Below are 13,133 nucleotides of genomic sequence, written 5' to 3'. Positions count from 1 at the left end.
CTTGAAAATCCTTAGGGTAGCGAACTTTTTGAAGCCACACACACATATTTACATATACATAGTTATATTACGTGTGGTTTTGCTCACATATGGTTGTGTATTAGTGTTTTAATATCCTGACGCCATTCTAACACCTGTTTGCCAGCGGCTCAGCTAAATTGTATGCATGTGTATGTTTTTTCATATCTTTCTCCGCAATATTAACGAGTAACTGCCATCTTGTTCCAACAATCTGCATACTTTTAGTCCTCTCTGAGCGAACATATGCACTTTTCAAGCAGGTGCTTACTGAATACATATTTCATCAAAGCACAGATAGTTGGCAAGTCATTTTGGGGAAAATCGATATAGTACAACAGTGGAGTTCTATGCCTAGCCACACAGCACATACATACTTATGTACATAATATTAGATTACATACTTAGACAGACGACAGCAAAATTATGACCACTGAAAATTGCTTGTGCACGTTAGTTACTAAAAATAATGTTGTACAAAAATAATAACAACAAAATAAATAGCATTCAACGTAGGCGCTGTTGTGTGACGCTGTTATTTTCATTTGAAAGCAACATAGAAAATATATTTATTTAATTTCTAATGCAGAAAAAAGCTATTTAAATAGAAAGAAACGTATTGGAAAAATGTATTTGTTGCATCACCGTTATTAGTTAGAAACTTTAGATTAGTGCTTGCCTTTAATATTTACATTTGAATATATAATATATATTTTGACGTACATATGTATAAAAGGCTTTGTTAGTCCATGCGCCTGTGTGCCTGTGTGGGTGCACACAATTTTTCCATTAACTTTTTTCTTTTCTGCTTTTCTGTCGCTTATCCATATTCTCGCTGACGCTTGCCCAAGCTTTTTGTATAGTTATTACAGTTTTTTTCATAACAATTGAAGTTATTATCAACGTTAATTATATAACAGTTCGCATCAGTAGTTCAACGTATTATTATTCGACTTTGTTGTTGCTCTATCAGCAGGCGTATTGGCTGGTGTTGTCAAATGTAAACATGAAAATCATGCATAATCATGCACACTAATAGTTATATATGATGTACTCGTATATGTGCGAATTTGTGGTCTCTCTGTATGCGACAGTACACCTAAAGCCACGTTTTCACCTGTGTGCTGTTAATAATTTGTTCAACTCGTGGGTGTCTAGAGTGTTACGAGTGTTGTTTGTGGTCTGATGGGTGGTTATTTTGTGTATTTTATTTATTAAAATTTGCATTTCTTCGACATTTGCATTTTCATTGGAGCTTACAGTGTTTTAAAGTATACCTTTTTATTGTCCACTTGTTTTTGACGTTATGCACTCAAAGTTCTTTTATTTTTCAAATAATTGTCATTGTGTATTTTATGGCTGGTTATAATTTTTAGCATTTTATTTGTCATTCACAAAAATTTATTGCCGGGAAATAGAGAAAGTATTCATAAATATATAAGTATAGTAGCATTTTAACTGCACAAAAATATAAGAATAACCAAAAATCAATAAAACAACAAAATTGGATACTATAATTGAATAAAATATTAACAAACAATTTTAATTGATAAACAATTTAAAAAAATATACAAAATAACTTAAAGTTTTACTTCTACATTTATTTTGTATGCATTGATTTTATTTTCAACTATTATTTTGCTTGTTGCAACAAAATCTGCTAAAGTAATTAAAAGCATTTTTCTATGAGTTTATATTCAATTTCGTTATCACAGTGCATCACGCTGCAGACGCGTTCTCACGTTGCAAAAATGAAACAAAGCAAAAAAACTGCAAAATTAAAAAAAAATCATGAGCAAGCATTTCGCGTGTTGCCATTTTTCTACGAATTCAATGTTCATTACAATTTAATTATACAATTTTTTTTTGTTATATTACTATTTGTATTTTTTTTTTTTATATAGTTTTATTTAATTCTTTTTTATATTTTTTATAAAATTTAAAAAAAAAATTTTTATTTAATTTTTTATTTACCTTATTTTTTTTATTACATGTTTGTATATGGGTCCTTTTATTCAAAAATTTTTTTTGTGCAAAACATTTTTTTTCTTCTTCGAGGCAAAATATTGGAGACGTGTTTTTTTATTTCGACTCAATATGAAAAATTCTGAGGTTATGAATTTTCGAAATTTCAACGCTCGAATAAAGCACTAGCATTTAAAAAGTATGTATTTCATTATAAAAATGAATAGCCGGCGGCGATTTTTTCTTAGCTTTTCACTGGAAAATACGTTAAATTTATTCGTTATTTTTTTTTTTTAGAAAAAAAGTTAAATTTTATATACAAATCATTTTTTTACTATTTTTATTGAAAAATGTTTTTAGTTACTAATTTATAAATTTCGGAATGGGCCGTACTAACAAAATACGTGTATTTTGCCTCAAAGAACTCAAAAAATAATGTATTGCACCAAAAAAAATTGTAGAATGTAAATTTTGAATGGAATGACCCATATATTTGAATTTATCCTTTTTTTTTCAAATATAATAGTCGCAATGATTTGGTATATAAGTAAGTATTGAGAATTTGTGTATAACACAACCATTTTTGCAATTTTTTTTCACTTCTAAAATTTATGCCGTTTTTATTGCTGCAGCTGCTGCCGCCGTTTTTTCTTTGTTGTTATTGCTCTAAATTCATGCGAAATAAGAGCGTAATAAGTGCCGTTTCAGACAGGGACGCAAAAGAGTCTCATACCAGTTTATTGTGGGCGAGGGGACGACGAGGAAAGACGAAGGGACCGTGCCACTCGTGTTCGGGTGGCACGCTTTGTGTTCTTTTTCGTAACAGCTCGCTGCTACCCTTTTCAGCATTCCTTTTCACTTTCAAATCCTTTGAATGGTTGCAAGAGCGCTCGGTTTCAAATGAATTCGATCGCAAATTTGAGTTCTGTTATCTATTTTTGTATGTAATATGCAAATATGTATGCATAGAATAATAGAAATATTATGACAAATTGTAAATAAGGAGAAAATTAAGATATAGATTATGGAGTAAAGAAATTATGAATTTTTAATACGCAGTAAAGAAATTATGAGTTTTTAATACTTAAAGATTAGGAAATTCCTATTATAAATTTGGCCTTGAAAATATTAGTTGCGGATATTCAATACATTCTTGTGGATTAGGGAATTCCCGTCTTTAGTATTTTTTTGAAACTATTTAGCGGGTAGGTACTTGTATTATGCATATTGTTCTACCATATTCATGGTAATTCATTGCAAGCAAAATGTGTGACCATCATCTCAACATACAAATGAAATACGCAGCATGCAGTGTTGCGCGGTGTTGCGCAGTCGAACCGCACAAATATTTACGAACATTTTGTGAAAAGGAATGCAGAAAAACTAGACTCGAGTTGCTGGACTCTTTTTGACCGTGTGAATGCCCAGAGCGACACCAAAAGAAAATTTGAAAAAGATCAGACTCTTTTGCATCCCTGTCTGAAACGGCACTAAGCAGCTTCATTTTATTGCTGCAATTGCTGATGCTTTTTTCTATCATCGCTGCCGCCTGAGTGTAACATTGCAATAACACGACGCCGACTGCGACGGCAACTTTTGTACTTTGAGTTACTCATTACGTATGTATGTTTGTAAATGTAGGTGTGTGCGTGTTTATATAAAGCGATTAAGCTTGAACGATTCGCCTTCGTTCTTCCACTCGCCTTCAAAGACAACTCTGACAGTGCAAATTTCTTACTGTTGTTGTTGTTGTTGTTGTTGTTGCTGTCATTGTTGTCGCTTTTACAAACATAACGCTTGTTTCATTATTTACTGCTTTGTACTCATTTTTATTTATATTTGGGTTTTAGCGTTCGTTGATAGTGTTGTTTGATATTTTTTGTTGTTGTTAAAACAACATTCCATTCATATAGAAGTATGCATAAAAAAATGGAGCTAAGTGTCCGTAATGCGCCAATTCGCTGCAGCAAAAGTAAATTCAAAATAAATATCCTCATTCTGCGCGCATTGTACGCGGTGAGGCAGCGTTTCTTAAGCTTAAGTTTTATGTTTGCATGAATATACAAAATTAAATCAGCTCTTCAGTAAAATTGATATCTGTAATGGTATACATGTACATGTACATATGCTCATTTCGCAGTACTTTTAGCTGTGTATTTATTTACTCGCTGCCACTTTTGAAACTAGTAAAAAAAATTAACAATATTATTAACAAATCAATGAACTTTATTCAAGCACACAAATCGCCACATTGTACGTGTTTGCACATGCTAAGGTTACTCATACGCCACCGACACCGTCAACAACGGCTACCATATACTCGTTTATAACAACGCAATTGTTCACTTTTGTATGAATGCCTGTTTATAAAGTGTTTTTACGCATATTTGCTTAAAATTTTATTATAGTTAACAAACATTAAATAAACTTATTTCCTCTTGCGTTGAAGTATGCTTATATGCAGCTACTTACATACAGTATATACTTTTCTCAATTGATATATTTTTCATGTGTTGAATCTACAGCTCAAATTTGCACTCATTCTCATGCATAGTTCTCTGTATAAACTAGTTTGTTTATATCACTTGAACATATCTATGCACATAAATACATGTAATATATGTACATACAATGTACGTATGTACATACATACATGTTTTAGACATGGAAATTATCATTGCTGACATATTTATTAAATGTCACGTATTTGTATCGCTCATTGGCCTTATGGTTATAATGATTTTTGGTATACAGTGTTTTATTTAAAATTTTTAATTTATTATTTAGTTATTTTGTTTATTTTATTATTATTTTTTTTTTTTTATTATTTGATATATATATAATTTAATTTTATTGTTTTATTTCGTTATTTTTAATTAAAATTTTTTTAAAATAAAATTTTAATTTATTTGTTGTTTATTTATTTATATATGTAATATATTTTTATACTCTTTTATTTTATTTTTTTTAAGTATATTTTTGTTTGCATCTATTTAACTTTAGTAAAGCGATTGAAATATAATACAATAGTTAATATTTTTCGAGAATCTCAAAAAAAAAAAAATTAAGAAAAATTGAAATTGTAAATATAACATTTATACTATAATATTACAAATTATTTGAATTAGTGATAATGCGAAAATAGTTACATAATCAAAAAAAAAAAAATATTTTAAGATATAACAATACCAAAATAAAAAAAATTTTAAATAAAAAATTATAAATTAAATAAAAAAAAGAAACAAATTATATAACATACCCAAAAAAAAATTAAAATAATTGCCAAAATGTACATCTTATACATAGTTAACCACACATTTTGACAACAGCCATTCACACCATTAATACGCGACGGTTTTGGTGGTAATCACTTGTTTTTTTTTCTAACTACGTGAGTACATGTAAACACAAATATTATTTGTTTGTGTTGTAAAAAGGTACGCATGCGCTTACTACTACAACTGCTAGTTTTTGCCTTTTTATGGCACAATTCCACGCACTTCTGTGCTATTATTTTGTTGTTGTCTATTTTTTTTATTTCGCATGCGTGGCGTACAAAAGTGTGGCAATATTTACAGTCTGTCTGGTGTACTAAATGCCAATTAAGTGTCGACATATGTTGAGCGATTTTTAACAATTTAAAATTTTTTCTAAATTGTCACTTGCATACACACATACAAATATATATGCACATACATACATATGTGTTCCATAGATTAAGAGATAGCGGTTTATTTTGCAAGCGATGTTGATTTTCAATTCTGCTCATAAGAAATGGAAATAAAAATCGGTTATGCGACAGCAGCTTAATACATCAAAAGCAATTAGCTTCAAAAATTACACCATTCAACAAAAAAAATTTTTTGTTTGGTTTCTGTTCAAATTCTGCTTCTAGACATTGAAAAACACTGGAATTTTTATTTTTAGCTCTTAAAGTTTGCTCATACGAACATAAAAGAAATATGTAATAAGTTTCTACAAAAGTAAACTTTAATAAAAAAACAATCTTTGCATTTTTTTTTTGGTGTATTAGAAAATGAAATTTAACAAGCAGCAGTCAAACCCAAAAATCCTGTCGACCGGTGTTACCAACCAAAAATAAATACCAACATTTTATCAAATTTTATTTATAAAATCACACAGATTTTTAAAATTATAATTTTTTTTGATATTATTTTATTGCATTGATTTTCTTATTTTTTTTTTTTTACAAAATAATAATTTTTTTTTTTTGCAAAATAATAATTTTTTTTTTGCAAAATAATAATTTTTTTTTGCAAAATAATTTTTTTTTTAACTTCATACAAAATTTTCCTTATTTTTGCTGTGGTATAAATTAAATTTAACAAGCAGCAGTCAGACCCAAAAACCGTATCGACCGGTGTTACCAATCAAAAATAAATACTAACATTTTATCAAATTTTATTTATAACATCATACAGATTTTTTAAATTGTAAAAATAATATTTTTTTTATTTTAACTTCGATATATTTTGTCTGACGATATTTTTAGTGACAAAATAATCAATCGAATTTTATTTATACATTTTTTTTTATTTCATAGCATTTGTTTCTTTTTGTATTTTTTAAATTATTTTAATTTTTTTTTTGTGTAAAATAATCAAATTTTATTTAATTTCCACTTACACAAATTATTTATATTTAAATTTTATTTGATTTCCACTTGCATAAATTATTTATATTAAAATTTTTATGTATCTTATATGTTCAATTTATATTATTTTAATCGTCTAGCTCCATTATGTACATATATGTGATTTTATTGCGCTCACATTACACAAGGCATTTGTGCGCACGCATTCCGCGGTTTCCTGCATTGCATGCCAATTTATGCTGAAAACCCCTAAGCGACCAATTGCTTTGAATAACAAGCACTAATGTACTTGGAAAGGTCAAGTACAAGCTGTACACCGCATGCTGCACGATTGGGCTTCTTACAATAGCTGGCAACACAGCACATGGCGTTAAACATTTTGTAAAAATATTTATGTAAATTTTTTGTTATTATTTTCGTTTCGTTTTTGTTGCTACATTTTTGTGCATTTGTCAACTAACATACTTGTAAGTCGGTCGGTATTTAATAACCAAATCCACTACACGCCATAGAAGTGTATGTGCGGTAGCCAGATAAAGTTGCCATATGGCAAAACTGGTAAAATAAATAAAATATAAATGAAATCCCCGCTCAGCACAGATAATGCAACAGCTGTCGTTGTTAACTGAGCGTAATTGACACCCACATCGTGGCTTTAGCCGCTTAACGTGCTTACCCATGTGTACTTAAGTGTGTGTTTGTTATACGCACATATGTACAAGTATGCAGCTGTTTATCGCGTTGTAATGCGCTTTTTTTTTGCTCTATTGGCCTTATCAATTTCGCACTTTTCCATGTCAATATTTTTTATTTCTTTTTTCAGCTATTATCGATTGCGCTTATCTGTCATTTCTTTACTTAGCAAAAACAAAAAAAATACTTGTTGTTGTTGTTGCGCATATTACGTATATTATTTATATCTTCTTGCGCCGCTTGTATTTCCAGGAAGGTAATTGTGAATCACTTCCGAATTATGTTGGCCGCACCAACGCAGCTGGCATCGATTTGAATCGCGACTTTCCCGATCGCCTCGAAAATCAACAAGTCACCCAATTACGCTCGCACCGCCGTCAGCCGGAGACAGCAGCCATCATAAACTGGGTGCTCAGCAAGCCGTTTGTCTTATCGGCCAATTTCCATGGCGGCGCAATTGTGGCGAGTTATCCGTATGATAATTCAATGTAAGTGCTCGTGGCTGTGTGGAATGTGGTGGGTGTGTGGCGGTGAGCGGCAAGCGGGCAAACGGGCAAACGGGTTCACAAGCGGGTTTATGTGTTAACAGTGCAAAATTCACGTATTACGTATGCGCTAAAATATATACAAACATATCCGTAGATGTACATACATATATACATATATACTATATTGTTACTGTCTGTTGGAGGATACATGACGAAAAGTGAAAGGATTACCGTAACGTACTGCGAATTCGTATTAACCGCAGTGTGTGTATGTAAATATTCATAAACGCGCGCACAAACACACGAACGCGCTTGTGAGTCCAGCCGCAAGCTTAAGCTGCACCGAAAACGGAACATTCTCTTTAACACGAACGCTTTTGGTGATGGGTTTTAGTTATATATACTTATTTAAATATATTGCATATCTCGCGGGATAGTAATTACTTACAGCCATAAACAATTATGCAATGTGTTTTTTTTTTCTTAACAGCCGACGCTGAAAACAGCGCTTTGAGAAAAACGCGTTTTGGTAGCCAAGTTCAAAATTTTATACAAATACGCTCATATTTCGAAAACTGCTTGCCGGATCAACTTCAAATTTTCAAATCATATTCTCAAATATATGTAAATTCGATATATATATATGCATAAACAAAAATCAATTTTTTTTTTAAATTTGAAACAAAAGTAAATTTTTTAAATATGAATCTCCTAAAGCACTTAAAAAATACGGCATATATTTATATTTGGCAGCGAATTTGAGTTTATGTTTTTACTAACATCAGGCACATTTTATATTAAAAAATCATAAAGTTTAGATTTTGATAAATTTTTTGTGAATTTTTTAATAAAATTAAATTTTTTATTATTTAGTGATTTTGTTTTTATTAAATTATGATATTTTTAGTTTTTAATGAAAATGTTTGTTTTTTATATATATTTCATGTTTTAATATATTTATTTTTTTATTTAATTTAATTATGCACAATTATGCTAAGAATTTTATAAAAAATTTAAAAAACTGTGTTTTTTTTATTTCACAACATATTTTTATTTAGTAATCTTTTATTTCATTTAATTTTCTTTTACCGTAAATTTATTATTTTTTTAAATTAAATTAAATTTTTTATTTATTGGTTTAGTTTTTAAATTTTTTAATTTACATTTTACAAATGTAGATTTGTATAAAATATCCATAATTATGTAGTTAATTTTATTAATTTTAAAATTAAAATTGTTTTTTTTTCTTTAATTTTTTTTAAATTAATTTTTTTTTTATTTTTATGTATTTACATTTTACAAAGGTAAATTTGTGTAAAATATCTATAATCATGTTAATATTATTAATTTTTTAAATTAAAATTTTTCGTTTTCTTAAATTTTAAAAAAAATTTTTTTTTTTATATTTATTTATTTTAAAATTTTTTTTTTTTGATTAAAAAAATTTTTTTTTTAATTTTTGCGTATTTGCATTTTACAAATGTAAATATGTATAAATAATCTATAATCATGCAGTTAAGTTTATTAGTTTTTTAAATTGAACTGGTTTTTTTTCTCTAAGTTTTTTTAAAGTTTTTTAATTTTTATGTATTTACATTTGTATATAATATGTGTAATTATGTAGTTAAGTTTATTAACTTTTCAAATTAAAATTGTTTTTTTCTTAAATTTTTTATTTATTTCATTTTTTTTAATTTCTTTTTAAATTTTAAATTTTTTTATATTTTTTTTTTTAATTATTTTAAATTTTAGGCATATAATTTTTAATTAATACTTAAAAGTAGTTCTAAAAAAAATTGTACTACAATTACTATTTTATCACTCTCAATATTGGTTCGAGTTTTGTGAGAGTGTTTCTCCGCCACACACATTTTTTACCTCCTCTAAAATTCCCATATATGTATATGTATATGTCTGTTTGCATCACCAGCGCCCATCATGAATGCTGCGAAGAGAGTCTCACACCGGACGATCGCGTATTTAAGCTAATGGCTCACACCTATGCCAACAATCATCCGCTCATGCGTCAGGGTCACAGCTGCAATGACACCTTCACCGATGGCATAACAAATGGCGCCCACTGGTATGAGTTGAACGGTGGCATGCAAGATTTCAATTACGCCTTCACCAACTGCTTCGAAATGACCATTGAGTTGTCGTGTTGCAAATTTCCAACTGCCGCCACGCTGCCCGCCGAATGGGCGCGCAACAAGCGCAGTCTACTGCAGCTGCTGAAGCTGGCACATGTCGGCGTTAAAGGCCTGGTAACGGACGCTAGTGGTTATCCAATCACTGATGCAAGCGTTGTGGTCTCCGGGCTGGAGGATAAGCCGATACGCACCACGAAACGCGGCGAATACTGGCGTCTGCTCACACCCGGCATATACAATGTGCAGGCATTGGCATTTGGGTAAGTAAGTGGTGGACGAAGCAAAGGGAAAGTGGATGAATGTGCTTTGGAATGTTTGACAAATAGTGTAGCTGTTGTGTGTTGGCGTGTGCTTGCAAATGTGCGAAAATATGATAACTTTATGCAAACTTTTAATACTTTTCATGTTTCATTTCTTTCTTCTATCGATGCTTTGTGTGCCGCAACGCTTTTGCTGCTGCAGCTACCAGCCTAGTGAGCCGAAACAGGTGCACGTGACCAACGAGAATAGCGAGGCATTGCGCCTCGACTTCACACTGTCGCCGCTCGAGACGAATTACGATGGTATAAGCGGTTTTTACGGCCAATATTTCTTTAGACATTAAAGCGTGTATCCCTCAGCTGCGTTACAATCGCTCAGTTGTGGTTATCACAAGTTTCCATTGTTCGGTTTACACTATGCTTGTTACTTTACACGCTTTTCATATCTACTTTCAATACTGTGATTTATTAGCGCATGTGAGTGCAAAAATGTATTGCAAAAGTTTGCGCAATTTGCTGGAAAACAACATATATAACTCTTTTAGCAGCAACGAGTGTTGCTATGCATTTGAAGCAAGTGTATTTTTGCCAATGTAACTGAAAAGTACAAAATGTTTAAGCTTAACATGTTTAAAGCTTTTGCGCGAGCTTTTGTTTTACATACAATCTCACTTCAACGCACATTTATCACACTCATTACTTGTAGACTCTCTACTAATGCTAACAACTACTCGAATTTTTATTATGAATTGTTTCACGCATGTAGTTTGCAAACTTTCATCTAAGCAAACTTTCACCTAAGCTTTCATCACTCATCCAAACTTTCACAATGAACTTAAGACACATGTAGAAGCACAACTGCACTACCCTACTCACCCACACATTCACGTGCACTGCACATTCTAAATAGTGTCATGCTGCAGAGCTTTCATTTTCACATATTTACATTAATCTCATATGCAATTGGCTTTCCACATTAATGAACAAAACGCATTGCACAGTGTCCTTGTATGATTTTCCTTATCTAATATTACGCGTTAAACATTTCATAGCTCCCTATATACAATACATATTTAAATAGTAAATACGCGTATGAAATTATATACATATATGTCGTTATGCATATTGAATTGGCATACGATAAAGGAAAGTTCATTTACTATAAAAAAAAAATAAAACGAAATAAATATAAAGTAATGAGAAATAAACCCACGTACTTATATTAAATGTATGTATATTTAATCACTGTTATTGTTATTATCAATGTGTGTATGTGAGGAATAAATAAAATATAAAAACCTGTTTCGTGTCCAATTATTTATTATGCACTACATAAAATATATTTTATTAATAACTAATTATCGCTTATAAATACGAGTTCATATACAAACATATATATTATATACAATTAAGTACACATAAAAAAAATGAAAAAATAAAACATTTGAAATTTATCTAACAGCATTCAATATAAATTTCATAAGCTTTCAATCGGCTATATGTGTAGCAAAAAATTTAGTTGTGATTTGTTACATTTTGTCTACTAAACTATTACCACAACGTTTGTTAGCGCTGAGCTTTCACGCGCCGTGGCGAGCTTTCGTTTTTGCTATAACGGCGTGCACAGGTTTTTGTGACAATTTTATGATTTTGAAATTTTCACATAAGCTACAGAGCTTTTGAAAGATTCCACATGCTATAAAATGTTCTAAGCTTTCACTTAGATTTTTAGCTATAATGATTATAGCTTTTTTAGACATTTTTTTTTATTAAGAAAGATATACATACATAAGTAACTGCTTTCTAAAGCTTTCAACTTAAAATGGCAACTTTAAGCTTGAAATTGGAAAGCGTTTTTATATCAGCTAATGTACAACCAATTCTATGTTATCTCTGATAATTTTAATAATAAGTCAGTGAAAGGTAGCTGCTATTAACACCTATTCAAAGTCTGCAGTGGTAATTATGCCGAACCGAACTGGTTGCTTCAAGAAGGAATATTTTATATCATTCCAAGAATATAACATAACGTTGATAATTCCATTGCTGGTTATTGAAGTTGTTAGTTTAATGAAAAATTACCGTCCATTAAGCGGAATTATTTCGTGTTTGGCGACAAGAGAAGAAGTTTTAGTTTTCGAGCTTTCACTTAGCTTTCTAAAGTGATTTTAAATCTCTTTATTCTACTCAAGTTAAAACTACATATTGTTGAAGAAGTAAATCACTTTAATATTAATATAATAAAATTAGTTTTTATATAAGTTATATTATAAATCCATACATTATACATACATTATTTATCTATTTATATATAACTAAAGTATTAACCAACTAGGCTTTACCTAAACGGGTTAACATTAGCGCACATTTATTAAAATATTTTAAATGAAAATATCGCTAATGAGTGGAAATATATAGCATATGTATTTAAATTATACACAATTATAATTATTAACTAATTCAAAAGTGGAAATAGTCTCAAAATACCTAGAATAAGCAATTTTAATTAGAATATTCACAAAGTAGCAATTAAATACAAACCAAAATATCAATAAAGTACGGCAACTCTGCTACTATGCACAAATTAATCGCATTTAAGTTTTAACAGAAAATAAATATAATTAACGGCAGCTGGGAAATCCAGCAAAGTTTGACGATTTCTTTTATTTAAAGGCATATAGTGTGAGCTAAGGGTATTTTACTACAAAATATTGCATTGTTCATGCGCTTTTTACTAATTCAACACTAGCACATCCACCAAAAGCCACTGCTTAGTAGTAATAGTCTGTCCTTTTTTCTTGTGGTAAAATTTTGCAAAATTGTTTAATTTCAACTAAATACCAATTTTTAAACATTTTTTTTTCAAATTAAAATTGCATAATCCTTATATCCTTGTAATAGAATATTTCTTTCCGTATTGAAATTTTATTTTGTTTCTATTTAT

General features: G+C 29.8%; 1 protein-coding gene across 2 annotated transcripts in view; it reads left to right on the top strand.

The window, feature by feature from the left end:
* The window catches only part of svr (Carboxypeptidase D svr), a 32,530-nt gene that overhangs the window by 13,156 nt on the left and 6,241 nt on the right, over positions 1 to 13,133 (top strand). For both annotated transcript variants that reach the window (XM_036359387.2, XM_036359388.2), the window contains exons 2-4: positions 7,544 to 7,779; positions 9,710 to 10,189; positions 10,392 to 10,492. In XM_036359387.2, coding sequence (XP_036215280.2) covers positions 7,544 to 7,779; positions 9,710 to 10,189; positions 10,392 to 10,492 — 817 coding nt within the window. The remainder of the gene's footprint in view (positions 1 to 7,543; positions 7,780 to 9,709; positions 10,190 to 10,391; positions 10,493 to 13,133) is intronic.

Source organism: Bactrocera oleae, chromosome 5 (assembly GCF_042242935.1).
Source record: "Bactrocera oleae isolate idBacOlea1 chromosome 5, idBacOlea1, whole genome shotgun sequence".
Taxonomy (NCBI): domain Eukaryota; kingdom Metazoa; phylum Arthropoda; class Insecta; order Diptera; family Tephritidae; genus Bactrocera; species Bactrocera oleae.
Note: the sequence above shows the minus strand (reverse complement) of the source record. Positions and strands in the feature narration are given on the sequence as shown.